At 44.1% G+C, this 16,119-nt stretch overlaps 1 protein-coding gene across 6 annotated transcripts in view; it reads left to right on the top strand.

Moving 5' to 3' along the window:
• Positions 1-16,119, top strand: part of CREB5 (cAMP responsive element binding protein 5) — a 561,911-nt gene that overhangs the window by 410,206 nt on the left and 135,586 nt on the right. Inside the window, exon 1 of one of the 6 annotated variants that reach the window (XM_011972244.1) lies at positions 5,036-5,252. The exons of the other annotated variants lie outside the window; for them this stretch is intronic. Coding sequence (XP_011827634.1) covers positions 5,206-5,252 — 47 coding nt within the window. The 5' untranslated portion in view covers positions 5,036-5,205. Of the gene's footprint in view, positions 1-5,035; positions 5,253-16,119 lie in introns of those variants that run through there. 6 annotated transcript variants of the gene reach the window in all.

Here is a 16,119-nt window from a genome sequence, read left to right as displayed (position 1 = left end):
GCTGCTGTGACCTCAAGTTCCAATTTCCCTGGATGCCTCATGTAGGAAGCTGGTAACAATAGTGTAGGATCAGCTGCTCTGACATCAACCACTTAGTGCTCATTCTGCCATCCTTGCTGTGGGAGTCCAAGAAAAGGGGAGCAAGAGGAATCTGAGGCCCTCCAGGGAGAAAAGGTATAGTGCAGGGATGGAGAAGGCCGACCAGTAGATTTCCTAGGATTTTCTTATTCTAGGTTTTCTAGATGCTTCAGATCATAAGGAAGCTGCAGAAAAAGTGTGAGCAATAATACAAACAGGAAAAAGAACTTTCAGGAGGGAATATATTCAGGGAAGACCGAGCAGTCTGTGTTGCTACTAGTTCAGGCTCAGTTACATTTTTTTTTCTTTAATTAATTTATTACTATTATTATCATCATCATTATCATTATTAGAGACAGAATCTTGCTCTGTCTCCCAGCCTGGAGTGCAGTGGTGCGATCATGCCTCACTGTAGTCTCGAACTCCTGGGCTCAAGTGATCCTCCCACCTCAGCCTCCCACCTCAGCCCCAGTAGCAGGACTATAGATGTATGCCACCACGCCCAGCCTCAGTTACATTTCTTAGGGACCTACTATGTATGGGCCAGGTGCTAGGTGCTAGGGAGAGAAAGACAAATAGCACAGTCTCTGTCTTGGAGGAGCAAATGGCTGCTGAAGAAGACAAGCACGAAGAGATCCTCTCCATAGTTGGCTTATTGCTGGGATAGAATCTGCTTCAGGACGCCAAAGGAGCACAGGGTAATGGCCACCCCTACACCAGCCTGGTAGCCCAGCAAGGAGACCGTGGAAAAGATAATGCCAGAGCTGAGGATTGTATTCATTCATTCACTCATTCGTTTATTCAACAAATATTCCAGGAGTGTCAACTATCTTTCAGACATTGGTTTAGGTTTAAGTGATACAATGACTTGCACATTTTAAGAAGTTAGAGAAAAAACACTATTGGAAGCAGAATTGATATTATTTTAGGGCTAATCAAACGGCTGTTGTGCCTTGTTAATATCTATCCCCAAAAGTTTCCTGATGCCTCCACCATTATAAATTCATTCCTTTGTTTGAGACATATTCAGCATTACCACATCCGTGAATTACAAATAGGTTTTGACACAGGAAAGGCTAGTGAATTGCCTAAGGGTACTTAGAACCAGGGTTGGGGTATAGGAGGTGCAGTAGTTACATGACAGGAGTCACCAAGGGCAGATCACTCCCCTGTCTTCTCTCTGGGAGCACCTGGAGCTGACTTCAGGGGGGCTGACAATTTAAGCCAGCGAATCCTGCTTGCACATGGTTCAGGATGCATGCTGCACCGGGTCACCTAGGCGGCCCCTCATCCTCTGTCCACTGTGAAAACATGGGACACCCAAGTTGAAGGGAATGCTGAATGACACCATGTGGGTGTGCAGTGGTCTGTGACCAGAGGGTTCACTGGAAGCAATTTGCAAAGGAGGCCTTAGAAAACCACCTGGATAGTTACTGTAAATTAAAAAAGGAAGAGATGCCACTTTTTTCTGAATAATTTTTAATACTAGGTTTATGGCTGGGTACATGTGATAGTCATTACGGCTTATTTAACTCTGAAATTATCTGGCCCTTCAAACTCCACTGGGACTGTAGAAATCTTGGGTTAAATTTTAAAAACAATGTTTGAAAGAAGATGATATGCTTTTCCTTGAGGAGAATAAATTCAAACCTAAAAGAGGGGGAAAAAGCAAAACAAAACAAAAAAACCCCAGCTCTCTCTAGGAAGGATCTCCATTGTTTCTTATATTCGCTGTATTTCTCGTAACGTGTCTGAACTCAGAAATTCACCCAGGCACACAAAAAGTCTACTCTAGTCGGCTGTTGAGCCCCTCCATCCCTGCAATCCAAGTTGTGTCTCTTCTATTGGGTTGTTTGGAAAGAGTCCAAAAGCATTCTGAACTCTGAGCTCAAATCTCAAAGGTTTCCACTTCTTCGGAGCCGAACATTTCATCAGGAGCTGGGAGTGTGTGAGTGAGTTACACCGAACAGCTGCGCGGTACCCACCACCCTCTCCCCAAGGATGACACGCTCTGCAAAGGAGGGTGTTGTAAGCATTCCTGAGCAAGCCAGCTAATCTGGAGACCTAGCCTGTTGGCCGGGGGCTACTTCTAAGAAGCCTCCCTCTGGAATTACAGCATCTTATGACTTCTATCTATGAAGCCCCCCTTCTTCAGAGGAGCAGCTAGGACATGGGGTAGGGGAGAAGGCCAAATGGGTGAAAAAGGAATCTCTTGAGTCAGAGGGGAATTTTGTTTTGGGAACAGCATCTTATCTCTCTTTAGCTGCACACAGGAAGGAAAATGGGAAAGTAGGGCTTCTTTTCAAGTGGGGAGGCACCCAGCAGCCAGTGGAATGCCTGATTTGGAAGGGGCAGGAGGGAATACTTATGTCCTGAACAACAAGTGCAAATGTAAATATTCAGACCCTTTGAACTCTGAAATTGATTTCAATTCAGGCCAGCACTCCAAAGTTGTTTTATTGGGATGTGGAAGTGTTCTGACACATTGGTGGCTTAACGGCATCATCATCAGACACAGACATTTCTGGGTCCTTGGCATTTGTCTGGGTTTTAGAAACACTGTACCCATTGGCGATTTCACTCCCTGATCAGAGGCACACTGGCCGCCTTCAAACCTCTTGTTCTCTTGCTCCTCCTGGTAGAAGCAATGATGCTGGTGGGCCTCATCTGAGGTCCGTGCCTGGCATTGGCCGAAGCGATCATCTCCTTTGTTACTTCCCAAGCAAGGCACAGGAAAGCCATCTTTACATCACCTCTATTTAAAGCACAGGGTCCCTTTTGCCTATGTCACTGAAAAACCGCAGAAGCCTGGTATCTAGTGGATTCACCCAGCCCCTGTAATATGGTGTAAGAAAAATCCTGCAGAGAACATTTTCCCATTGAGCTTACAAAAAGATGTACATTTGGAAAACTCTACCACATATCCATTTTGTACTAAAAATAATAACATAAAGAAAACATTTTAATAAGAAAACTAAAGTGGGGAGGGGAGATTTGGGGGGTAGGGAAGGGAAAGTGAAAGTCCATAGCTTGATATTAACCAAGATGGTCAATGGCTCATTTAAAAAAGAAAAAAGTAGTTTATACAAAATCTTGCCAACCTGCCTTGAAGTGTAAAGGCTTGTAGAAGCTATTGAAAATTTTGTTTTATTTATTCCCCTTAGCAGAAGAAAAAATCAATGGCTGCTTGGCAAGTCAGACGTAAATGAGTTATACAGGCCACTGACATGGTGGACCAAACTTTATAACAACCACATTTGCCGCTGTCAGGCCACAGGCTTCAGTGGCGCCAGCTGTAATTATGGCTGATCACCTCTAATTCAGAGCTGCCTGCCTTGATAAAGGTGTCACTCGGAGCCACTGTGGCATCAGCATCAATTGAGGATGTCAAACCAAAGGGCAGCCTGCTGGAGAAAGCGCTTCCCCACCCCAACCCCCAGGGTCCTGGAGACCCTTGGGCAAATACTGCTTTTTAACTCTTCACCCTGAGTACAGTGACACTCCCTGAAGCTGTGATTTAAATTCCAGGGGATTCAGATGAATATCCCTGACCTCCATCAGTGGACATCTTTAATAAGCCGAGAGATTCCTCCAAAAACAGAGTTTAGAAGTCAAGTTCCTCTCTGCTTTGCAACATGCAAAGAGACAAATGTTTGTCTTATCTACCTGATTCATTGGCCACAAAAGGCTTTAGGGGCAATAGACTGTAGCACAAGCCATGGTCATTTTCGGAAAAGGCAAAAAAAAAAAAAAATTGCAGCTTCATGCCTTTCTTCTGCTTTTGTGGTATTTAAAAAAAAAAAAAAATCCTAGCGAACTTCCCATTTTCATGTTACTTTTTTCTTTTTGAAGGAAGCATGAAGGGTAAGGAGAAATAGCAAAACGGAGAGACGATGGGGTTAAAAAGCCCTGTTAATAGAGTAGAGAAGTGTCTGGAGTGTTGTCCTGGTGGAACCCTGAGTGGGGAGGTGTGAAGTGAGGGGTAGAATTCAGCCATTAAAAGGGCTTCACTGTCATTTGTGAAGGATCATGCTTGACTGCCCCCACCTCCCCAGGCTGTTTTTCCTCACTCTGTAATTAAAAAAGAGACACACATACTGTCTGTTCTCCTCTTTAAAGTCACAGACGGCTCCACCCGCACCAGCACCCCCTCCAGCGAGTTGAGTTGTGGGGGCACAGCCTGTCTTTGATTTTAAGGGGGGACTTGTCTTCCTTTCCTCTCCTTTGGAAGGTTTACCTGAGAGTGGAGTGCTGATCTCAGAGAGGCAAGTGTTGTGTCTTGTGGCTGGGGTCTTTTTCCTTTAGCACATGACAGGGTGACCCATAGGGGACAAGGGAGAAGTGACTGATTTCACAGCCCTTGGTGGCTCCAGACACGGGCACATGTTTGGACCAGAAGTGGTTTTGCCCTTGCTGACAGGGAGGTCAGATGCGAGAACTCTCCGGAGGGGTGGCGGTTGGCATTCAGCAACAGAAAATCCCATCCAGCTCCAGGAAAAAAGGGCCCTGGGCGATGGAAACCCTGTCACCTGGTTCTGAACCAAAGCCCAAGCTGCTAACTGAGGTTGGTTTTTAACACTCAGACCTTCCAACCGGCCGTCTTTCACTCCCTGCTTCCCCATCTCTACACGTGTCTTGATGTTATTTCCCTTTCTCCAAACACAGGGCACTCTTTTTTTTTTTCAGCAGAACCAGCTGACCCCTGCCTGCAGAACTCCGGGTCCCTCTTGGAGCTCTCTGATGGCAGCTGTAGGGCCATCCCCAGCGGCACTGTTTCCCCCTTTGTTTACCCGTTTCTAAGGGCAAGTGCACCACGAAGGCTCTCTGAGTCTGGAACTCGGCCTGGGGCTGTTTTGGTTACATTGAAGTTTTTGCTTCAGTTCTGCCAGATTTAAATGGTGACTTCACTAGCACTGAGCTAAAAAGGAGAAGGGGGAGGAGGGCGAGACCAGGAGAAAGAGAGCAAGTGAGCGAGAGCCCAGCCGGAGGGAGAGCCAGAGCTAGGCGCAAAAGAAGGGCCAGCACATTACATCATCGCTTGGCCTGGAATCAAATGGGAAGGATATGACTCACTCAAGCTAGTTAAGCTTTGGCTCAAATTCTACACACACTCATTCCAGAGCTCTCATGTTCTGCACCTCAGGAGGGAATTCAGCCTCAGTGATGTCCATGAGGTTTGTTTTTAATTTTATTTTCTTTTCTCCTGATTTTATAGATTTTTTTTGCCCCTACTGCCTTCTGTTTTTGAGCCTTCGTCCTCCTCCTCCTCTTCATTTTCTCCCCCTTCTCCCTTTCTGCCCGTCTTTGTTTCTCCTCTTCTTCCTTCTCCTCTTTCCCCAGCCCCTCCGCTCCTCTTCTTGCCCGAAGAGGCATTTCTTTTCACTTCGATCAGAGTTTTTGTTCTAGCACAGAGACCTGAATGAGTTGAACAGAGGCCGGGTTGAAGGGGAAAAAAAAAAAAAAGCAGAGCAAACCAAAGCAACCAGAGCAAAAGGGCCACAAATAAAAAGCGAAGCGAGAAAGAGCAAACTCGGGCGAAGTTTCTTTGCTGCGGTGTCGCTCCTAATCGGAGGAGACAGGGAGAGAGTTAAAATGCAGGAACCAATCGCTTGAATGGTGATGTAATGCAAGAACCGCAGGGTAGTTAAGTAATGTGAGAGCGAGGGGGTCAGGGTTGCAAAGCATTTACCTGCTCTCAAGGGGTTTTCAGTTTATTATCAATTGCAGTGACTGTAACCGGCTTCAGACTGCAATCTCTAATTATTCACAGACGCTCCTTTTTTATCTTTTATTATTAAAAGTAAAACTATATTGTGGTATTTTAAAATAACACGATATTATCACAGCTGTGTATTATTTTCTGCCAGGATTCTCTCTCTCTCTCTGTTTTAAGTGGCTCAAAACTGTTGTCTTTTCATAAAAGGTGGAAGTGATGGTGTGGCGGTGGGGCGGGGGGCGGTTGGGGGGGTGAGTTTTGAGTGTAACTGGTGAATTGTAAATGACTGGAAAACTGTGTGTATGTTGTATGAAAAGTGATTGTGCTGTTCCATTTATTATTAAGAATATACTGCAGGTTTTAAAAGTAATAGATGATGATCCTTAAAAGTAGTTATAGTCTTTCCCCTATTATTTCAGCGAAGGTTAACAGCAATTGTGCGTTTACTTGAGCGTGTTGACTTTCTGTTGTTCCACGTGCTAATTAATCTGGTGCTGTCTTTAAGAGTTTTATGTTCTTGAATTAATTTTTTAGATGATATGCTTCAGTAGTGAGGGGGTGATGATGAAGACTTCTTGATTGAGTTGTTAATATTTGAGAGTAAGAAATTAACATGAAATACAGCAAGAGAGGGGCAAAGGATTGTATTCTTAATGTTTTAAGGATCTCGTGTACTCAGAGAGACTTTGATGTTTCGAAAATTATTACCACGTTTCTGTTTCATAGAAGAGATTTCGTATTGTGATATGCTGCCTGGGTTGAGTGCTTTCTGACACCATCCAGCATTATTAGATAGTAATAAACTGAAACCCTCTAAAACAAGAGGGCAAGTCCAACACTTTCTCATTCTGGGAACTTCACAACTTCTCTTGGGCTTATTTAGTTGTGATCATTCTACAGCTGGATGCATATTGAGGCATGCGGCACATACCAGAAATGTGTCTATATTTATTTATTTAACGCATGTTTTGGATATCATTAATTATGACTTTATGGATCTTCTCTCTTTCCTCCTTTTTTGGGCAGAGGTGGAAGTGGGGAGCAGTGGGGAGAAGTAATTTTTGGAGGAAATAGCATGATGTGTGGGGAGGCCTGAGTGTTAATTCTGATGCTTGACCTTGAACAAATCATTTAAACCACCTGGGCTCTGCTCTAAAGGTCAGGAAAGGGCAAGGTGGGCTAGAAGCTGCTCGCCGCATGGGGAACCAATCTTAGATAATCTCTGAAGTCTCTTTCCACTCGAAAGTTCTGTGTGTATATCCACGTTCTATGCAAAAGTTTGCTAAAGAGTATTTGGCATAGCTTTTCAGAGAAAAGTACATTTGAAATTCAGGATGAATTAGGACTTGAAAAGAAGTGAATGGGGGAGGATGGACAGGAGTATATCTTTCTCCACTTTGAAGTTTGATTTTTATTTGTTTACTTTTTGCTTTTTGGCAAAAAAACAAACACGGTAAACTTTTTAGTTTTCAAATGCTACCTTTGAGGAGACTCAATGAGATAAATTACCTAGGTAAGACTGCCAAAAAGAGTGAGAGTAGACGAGGGAGAATTCACCTGCCCAGAAACTTTTCTAAAAGATCCCGCACACCCTTCAGGTTCATGAAATGGTGCCAAAAATGCAGCAGACACAGACCCTTGTGCTTCAGTTGCTCACATGGAGCAGAACAGTATTTTTAAAGAATTTATTCCCCCAAAGATTGCATGACTACTTGATAAGTTTCTGTAATTTTAACATAAACTCAAGTTTTTAAAGGAGATTTAAGGCTACATGTGAAAACCTTCAAAGATCATGAAAGGCAAAACTGTATGTGCTTGTTAGATAATTCTCCAGACAATACTCCTATTCTTCAGCCAAATTCCAGGGTAGTAGCCTTATTATAAAGTATATATTTATGTATCCGGGGTAGTAGCCTTGTTGTAAAGTATGTACTTATGTACTTATGGGCCCAGCTTAATTGCGCACAGGGAAGGACCTTAACTATGCCTATCTGTGGGAAGAAATTACCCAGAGCTAAAATGAAACCAGTGGTGAAGATTATTAGTCATTGTGCATAGTTTGATGAGTGCCAAGTGTGTGCTTGGGACTCTTCAGGAATAAAGAGGGCATGATTTCTTTTTTTAGAGCATTACAATTTATGTTGACTTGGCTCCGAACTGTTCACTCATATTCAGAAATGCTCTGCTTGTGACTGACAGAGACAAGGCCAGGAGCACTAGCCTGTCTGTGGCTTCTCCATGCCAGCTGTGATACCAGGTTGTACTTACATGATCTCAGCTCATTACACTTACCCACAGTAACCCAGAGGGCTACAAATTATTAATTCCACTGTTTGATGACTGTTTGGTTCTGTGTCATGGTTTTTGTTTTGATTTTTGGTTTTTAATTAAAAATTTTTATTCAGATAAGTGTAAATTTACATGCATTCATAAGAAATAATATGGAAAGGGCCAGGCACGGTGGCTCATGCCTGTAATGCCAGCACTTTGGGAGGCCAAGGCGGGTGGATCACAAGGTCAGGAGATCGAGACCATCTGGCTAACACGGTGAAACCACGTCTCGACTAAAAAATACAAAAAATTAGCCAGGCATGATGGCGGGCACCTGTAGTCCCAGCTATTCAGAGGCTGAGGCAGGAGAATGGTGTGAACCCGGGAGGCGGAGGTTGCAGTGAGCCGAGATCACGCCACTGCACTCCAGCCTGGGCAACAAAGCGACACTCTGTCTCAAAAAAAAAAAAAAAAAAAAAAAAGTAAATAAATGATATGGAGAGATTCCCATGTATTCTTTGCCCAGTTATCCTCAATGGTAACATCTTGCAAAACTGTGGTAGTACATTACTACAATCAAAATATGGACACTGTTACAATCCATCCATCCTGTTCTGCGTTCCTGTATGAACAAGCACACAGTTTTGCCTTTCATGATTTCTGAAGGTTTTCAAATGTAGCCCTAAATCTCCTTTAACAACTCGAGTTTGTGTTAAAATTATAGGAACTTATCAAGTAGTCATGCAATCTTTGGGGGAATAAATTTATTACAAATACTGTTCTGCTCCTTGCGAGCAACTGAAACACAAGAGCGTGTGTCTTCTGCATTTTTGACACCATTTCATGAATCTGAAAGATGTGCAGGATCTTTTAGAAAAGTTTATGGGCTGTAACTTCTCCCATTTTACTTGTATTTGGGGTGTGTGTCTGTGTGTGTGTTGTTTTTGTCAATGTGAAAACTAAGAGTCAGGCTTACCCAAGTACATACAAGCTCTGGCGACTGGAGTCCAGTTCACTCTAGGTCTAGCTCACCATCACCAACAAACTTTCCATCACCACCCTGACTTGGTAAGGGAAGGGGCATAATGCCCTTGCCTGTCAATGAAAGTCATCAAATACCCAGTTGGGGAGTCCTGGTGACAGTGACTGTGTTTTACCTCCCCTTGGGACATGGCCATTCCATGGGTTTGCCTTCCACAGGGTCCCTGGGGCTGTGCTCCACAGGTGAGCAGGTGGAGGAGGAGAGATGGCTTTGCTAGCACAACAAAAGATGCATCAATCTCTTCCCTCTGCCCACCAGACACAGAGCAGAACAGTGCCAGCTGTCCATGCCTAAGCATCACCATGGGCGATGCTGAACTCACATTCTTCCTCCTTGCCCTCCCATGTTTCCCTTGGTGAGACCTGTGAAAGGAAGGATGGGGATAACATCAAGCAGGCACTGCTAGTCAGAGAAGCAGGGTGGGGTCTCCCAAACAGACCATGGCCTTTGGGGTTAAAAAGGCCTGGATTCAATCACTCTTCTACTTACTGGCTGTGTGACTTTGACAAGGCACTTCACCTCTCTGTGCCACAGTTCCTACCTTCTCTGTAAATTATGGATAACCAGACTGACGTTATGGAGCCATTGCAACGGTTGGAGATAAGGGTTTGTTTGTTTGTTTGTTTTTGTTTTTGTTTTTGTTTTTGAGACAGAGTCTCAGTCTGTTGCCCAAGCCGGATGGAGGGAGATAAGGTTTTAAGGCCCCTGGCACATAGTGAGCTGATGGGGAAGAAATCTTGGTGGTTTGTGTTGCTGAGGATTCTGTTGGATAGGATTCTCCTCACAGCAGTCCCTGCTGCAGGTACGGCCTCCCTGACTCTAACTGGGCTTCTTCTCCCAGCATTACTCAGCCTTCTTCTTTCTCTAGCCTTTCTTCTGTTATGCCCTTTTTTTAAATTCTGGAAATCAAGCAGGTTTGAGATCACACAAGGTCCTAGAAACAGAGAAGTACAAGGACCATTCTGACTGAAGTGACGTGAGGATACTAGCGATTAAAATGCCAAATTTCCCATGATCTGGGTGGAGGGAGGGACACAGGACATCACAGTTTGGAAGAAAGGATTCTTACTGCCCATCCACGGTCATGTGGCACCGTGAACAAGAAAAGAAAGTGAGATGGAGGTGAGTGAATTCAGTCATGAGAACTGAATTCTATTCCTAGCCTGACTAAAAGAAGTTTCTAGGCCAGGCATGGTGGCTTGCGCCTGTAATCCCAGCACTTTGGGAGGCCAAGGCAGTCAGATCACCTGAGGTCTGGAGTTCGAGAGCAGCCGGGCCAACATGGTGAAACCTGTCTCTACTAAAACTACAAAAATTAGCCAGGTGTGGTGGCGGTTGCCTGTAATCTCAGCTACTTGGAAAGCTGAGGCTAGAGAATTGCTTGAACCCAGGAGGCAAAGGTTGCAGTGAGATTGCACCATTGCACTCCAGCCTGGGCAACAGAGCGAGACTCCAGTTAAAAAAGGATGTTTTGTAGACTGAAGAGAAAGGGACTTCCAAGGAGGCAAGTGGAAGAGAGGATGGCGGGTGGTGGAATTATACAACATCTATGGGGCCCAAGAGGCATCTTGAGAGTTCCATGCTGGGATCCCCAAATCTAAGCTGCAAAAGAGCCTATGGTGTCTCAAGCTACTTGAAAGAAGCATTGTCTCAGATTTTACTTAGTAAGCTTTGGTCAGGAAGGCCAGGTCAACATTAAGAAGCAGAAATTAGTGTAGACTGAGAATGAGCCCTGTCATGTGCCTGACAGAAAATGGGCTGGGCCAATCTGGAAGTGTACTTTAAAAAGAAGCAGCTGTGACCAGGCGCAGTGGCTCACACCTTTAATCACAGCACTTTGGGAGGCCGAGGTGAGTGGACTGCCTGAGCTCAGGAGTTTGAAACCAAGCCTAGGCAACACGGTGAAACCCCCGTCTCTACCAAAATACAAAAAAAAAAAAAAAAAAAAGATTAGCTGGGCATGGCAGCATGCACCTATAGTCCCACCTACTCAGGAGGCTGAGGCAGGAGAATTGCTTGAACTTGGGAGGTGGAAAGAAGCAGCTGTGGAATAAAGCACTAGCTTCTCCTTTCTGCTCCCTTTTTGTTTGTTTTTTTGGGATTCTGACCTTCATAAGGGGACCCCTTTTACATTGGATATTGCAGAAAGATGCATGTGCAAGTACCTGAGTGGGCAGTCACAATGCAGGGATGTGGAGAATGGCCAGGAAGAGGAAGGAAAATGGGTGTCATTGGTAAGTGTGGGCCAGGCCAATACAAATGTTGTGGTCTGAATTTCAATTTGTGATTTTTAAATGGCTTTGCTGTTTGTGATTAAAATGTATGCTATAAGACTGGGTGTGGCCAGAGGTGGTGGCTCATGCCTGTAATCCCAGCATTTTGGGAAGCCGAGGCAGGCAGATCACTTGAGGTCAGGAGTTCGAGACCAGCCAGGCCAATGTGATGAAACCCTGTCTCTACTAAAAATACAGGCATCTACTAATCAGAGAAGCCAGGTGGGGTCTCCTGAAAAGTGCATGGCCTTTGGGGTTTAAAAGGCCTGGATTCAATCACTCTTCTACTTACTGGTTGTGTGACTTTGACAAACCGCTTTACCTCTCTGTGCCAGAGTTTCTATCTTCTCTGTAAATTGAGGATAACCAGGCCAACCTCAGGCATGGTGGCACATGCCTGTAATTCCAGCTACTCCGGAAGCTGAGGCACGAGAATCTCTTGAACCTGGGAGGCGGAGGTTGCAGTGAGCCGAGATCTCGCCACTGCACTTCAGCTTGGGCGACAGAGCAACTCCGTCTCAAACAAACAACAACAAAAAAGACTGAGTGCTTTCAGAGGCGTGCATTTCATGTGTTTGGGTTACAACAAGAGTAATTTCTTAAAGACTTACGCATCGTTGAAAACTGAAATTGACTTAGCACTCCAAAATCCACTCCATAGTACACAAACGCTTTAACACAAGTCCATACATCTTTCCTTCCTGTACCTGCACTGGCAAGAGAACTTATTTAATGATTGATGAGGCAATGCTGCACCCAAGAAGAATTAATCAATAGTTCACAATTATTACGGAGAGTGGGACAGTAGTTAGACAATAGCCAAGACTCATCTAGCTAGCAACAAAGTCTTTCTTTCTCTCTCTTCACATGGTACCAAAACACTGAATTCTACCTTATGATTTTTTTTCTTTTCCATCTGAATAACTAAGATAGAACTGGACGTGTCCAAAAAGTAAAGCCTAGAAAAAGAAATAATATGGCCCCCAATGAATGTCAAAGTACCTATTAATGCATAGATTTGATCACTCATCTTAATGGGAAAATGGGGTCAGGAGACTGCGCTGTGTGAATTGGAATGCCTACCATGAATTACCATATTTTAGGATTCCACAAACTTTTTATTTTGCAAGTCAAAGATCTTGAATTGAAGTCATGTTGAGCTGTACCCATGTGCTGACATGGCAGACAGTCCAGCTGGCCCTCTTGCAGCATTTTGGGCCTGTCTGCCCACTTGGCTCTGCCCTTCTGCCCTCAATGGGGCTTGTATCACTGCTTAAAAAAAAAAAAAAAAAAGAAAGAAAAAGTCTGCAAAACAAACTTTTGTGCAGAGAGGGGACGCCTAATTCCTCATAATCAATATGGCCAGATGTGATTGGGCCCTGTGGATTGTTTTGGAGTCAGACAGATCTGGGGGCAAACTCTGGCTTTGCCATTTTCTAATTATGTGATTTTTGACACTCTATTGAACATTTCTGAGCCTCGGTTACTTTGTCTATGAAATGGAATCCACAAGAGCATAATACACTTAGTTAGCATAGTGAGTGCTAGCAAATGTTAGTTATTTAATAATGGACCCAGTTGACTTCTTTGGAAGTCTGGATAATAATATATTTTGGGCATTAATAATGTAGAGAGAAATACTGTCATGTAACAGTTCCTTCCAAGAAAAGTAAACCGAGTCACAGAATGCAGGTGAGGTCATGAGCGGGTGGAGAGGTGAAGAGAGAATCATACTTCTGGCTGTACATGTCATTGGTCAGAAAACAAGGTTTCAGCTCTCACTTCAATGTACTATAGTTTATTTCAACATCAAAAGAGCAGGGTCTTTTTTCACCGCTTTTAGTTAAGTAGTAGATTTCTTTTTTAGATGACGTAGAGTAACTTTTCTTTTGCATCTGCCTCTTCTTGACCTTCTTATTTATCATAACACTTCCGTCAGCTCAGCAACACTTTGCAATAAAGGGCTGATCCCATTTAATTCCTCTGAAATTAATCATAATAACAGCAATTATAATAAACCCATTTAGTATAAACGTAGATGTAAATTGCTCTTGCGTAGCATTTTCACCTTTAGTTTTGCTCTCGCCAGCATCCACCCTAATATGGATCATGCAGTGGCCTCTCTATAGCCAGATTATTTTTCTGAGTTCAGATCTTGCCCTACTTCAGTACATGGCTGCTTTTTGCCATTTCCTTCCTGTGAGGGCAAACAGGAAGCTCCCTGTGACGTGTACAGGTCACAGGAAACGTCATTTGATTTAAATTTGCTCTCACCATCCAGAACTTCCTTAGTAGTAGAATAATCATCTTATAATTCTTTTTTTTTTAATTTTTCCTTAGAGACAGTGTCTCGCTCTGTCACCCACTGACAGAATCACAGCTCACTGCAGCCTCAAACTCTTGGGGTCAAGTGGTCCTCCTGCCTCAGCCTCCTGAGTAGCTGGGGCTACAGGTGCACACCATGACATGTGGCTATGTTTTTAATTTTTTTGTGGAGACTGGGTATCCCTGTGTAGCCCAGGCTAGTCTCAGATTCCTAGACACTAGCAATCCTCCCGCCTCAGCCTCCTGAATAGCCAGGGTTATAGGCATGAGCTACTGAGCCTGGTCCAGTCTTATAATTCTAAATGCACTGAGGAAGCCAGAACCTAAAGATTGATGTTTCAACCCAACCCATTCACCTTACAGATTAAGAAATCAAAGGCCAGGCATGATGGCTAACTCTTGTAATCACAGCATGCAATTTGGGAGGCCAAGATGGGAGAATAGCTTGAGCCCAAGAGTTTGAAACTAGTCTGAGCAATGTAGGGAGACCTCCTCTCTACAAAAAAAAAAAATTAGCCGGGCGTGGTGTCATGCACCTATAGTCCCAGCTACTCTGGAGACTGAGGCAAGAGGATCACTTGAGCCTGGAAGTTCCAGGCTGCAGTGAGTCGTGATGGCGCCATTGCACTACAGCCTGGGCCACAGAGGGAGGGAGAGAGGGAGGGAGGGAGGGAGAGAGGGAGGGAGGGAGGGAGGGAGGGAGGGAAGGGAAGAAATCGAGGTCATCCAAAAATATGAAGAGAGTTATTCTATATCATAAAACCATTGGTGTCGGGGCCCAGACCAAGCTCTAAGGCAGTGAGGAGCACATTTCTGCCCTGCCAGGCCAGTGAGCTTCCTGGTGCCAGGAATTCTGTCATATTGCCCAGGCTAATGCTTTGCAGTCCCTTTTTGAGTTCTGACTCCTGGGGATGGTGGAGTGGGAGGGAGCAACCAACAGGCAGGCCCTTGAGACGCTGGAAATCATTCAGGCAGCTGTGCAGAGACTCCACCCTCCGGTCTGGAGAGAAGGGTGCAGAGGCCACAAGATAACTTGCTTTTTGCCTCCAGCCATGAGCCCCCCTTGGGTCTAGTTAGTGGGCCCTGAAGTTGTGGGCCCTAATAGCATTGGGATAAATGTCCTGGAGTCCAGCTCTTTGCTTCCCACCAGTCTCTTCTCTCCTCCCTCTCCCTGCCTGAGCCCTGGCTACACTGAGTGCATGTCTGATGAGGACAGAGCTTGGAAGCTGCCCCAGAACCAGCACCCACCCACCTGCAGGATGTGACCTCTGGGCTCTGAACACACTGCTTCCTCCCTCTTCCTCCCCACCTAGGGAACAGTTTTAGACCACAATTCCCAAACAGCCCCACTTTGCACTTTAATCCCAAAGAGACTCCAGCACTTTGTGACCACAGAAAACTTGTCACTTCATTATGATTCTGAAAAAAAGAGAGCAAAGGGTAATTCATAGTTGTTTTAATGACTTTGCATCCTTTCCCATGGAGGCAGCTTTCAGCTGTTAGGCACAAAGGACGCTGGCCTTCTCTGACATCTGACAGTGCAGTGGAGCAGCATTTTCACAAGATTCTTCACAGCCAGTTAACCCAATTAATCTTCCCACAGTCATTACCCAGGTGCCGTACCATTCGGCTGCCCGGGAGCCTCCAAAGCTCCGTTGTGTGGAGATGAACTATTGTGTCTCCCGACCTTGAAAGGATGTTTCTAACTAATTAATGATTGTTAAGTGCTTGGAAAATGCACTGTGGAACTATGCTAGAGCTCATATGTCTGCATCTTCAGCTGTGCAGATGCACTGAATGCAAATCAGAAATCCTTCCTGCCATTTGTAAATAAATCATAGGAAGATGGATATGACGCTTTCTTTTCTCAAAGAGTTATCTGTCCTCCTCCTCCTCTTTTTCTTTATTTGTTTCTTCTGAGCTGTGTATTTAAGCCCCCTTTGAAATGGACCAGTGTTTTGTAGGATTTCCTCTACTGAAGTGAGAAGGATCTTATTGGGTTTTTCCAGCCATGTGATCTTTAATGAGGCAAATTGAAAACCACTATTGACTGAACCATGAGGGAACAAAATGTGGTTTTCTGTATAGTAGTTTTTAAATTTTTTTGATATGAGCAATAGTGAGAAATATATTCTGTATCACAGCCCAATATACCCACACATATGCATATATATACACACACATATATACACCTACACATATGTACATATGTACAAATATATACACATATACACACACTACATACACACATATACATATATATACACATATACATACATTACATACACATATATATGTGTATATATATACTTTACATATATGTGTGTATATGTGTATATTTGTGTATATACACATGGAAATATATACATGTGTGTATATGTGTATATTTGTGTATATACACATGGAAATATATA

The sequence above is a fragment of the Mandrillus leucophaeus genome, unplaced genomic scaffold (genome assembly GCF_000951045.1).
Source record: "Mandrillus leucophaeus isolate KB7577 unplaced genomic scaffold, Mleu.le_1.0 Scaffold128, whole genome shotgun sequence".
Lineage (NCBI taxonomy): Eukaryota > Metazoa > Chordata > Mammalia > Primates > Cercopithecidae > Mandrillus > Mandrillus leucophaeus.
The sequence above is the reverse complement of the archived record's forward strand: the minus strand, read 5'-3'. Positions and strand labels throughout refer to the sequence as shown.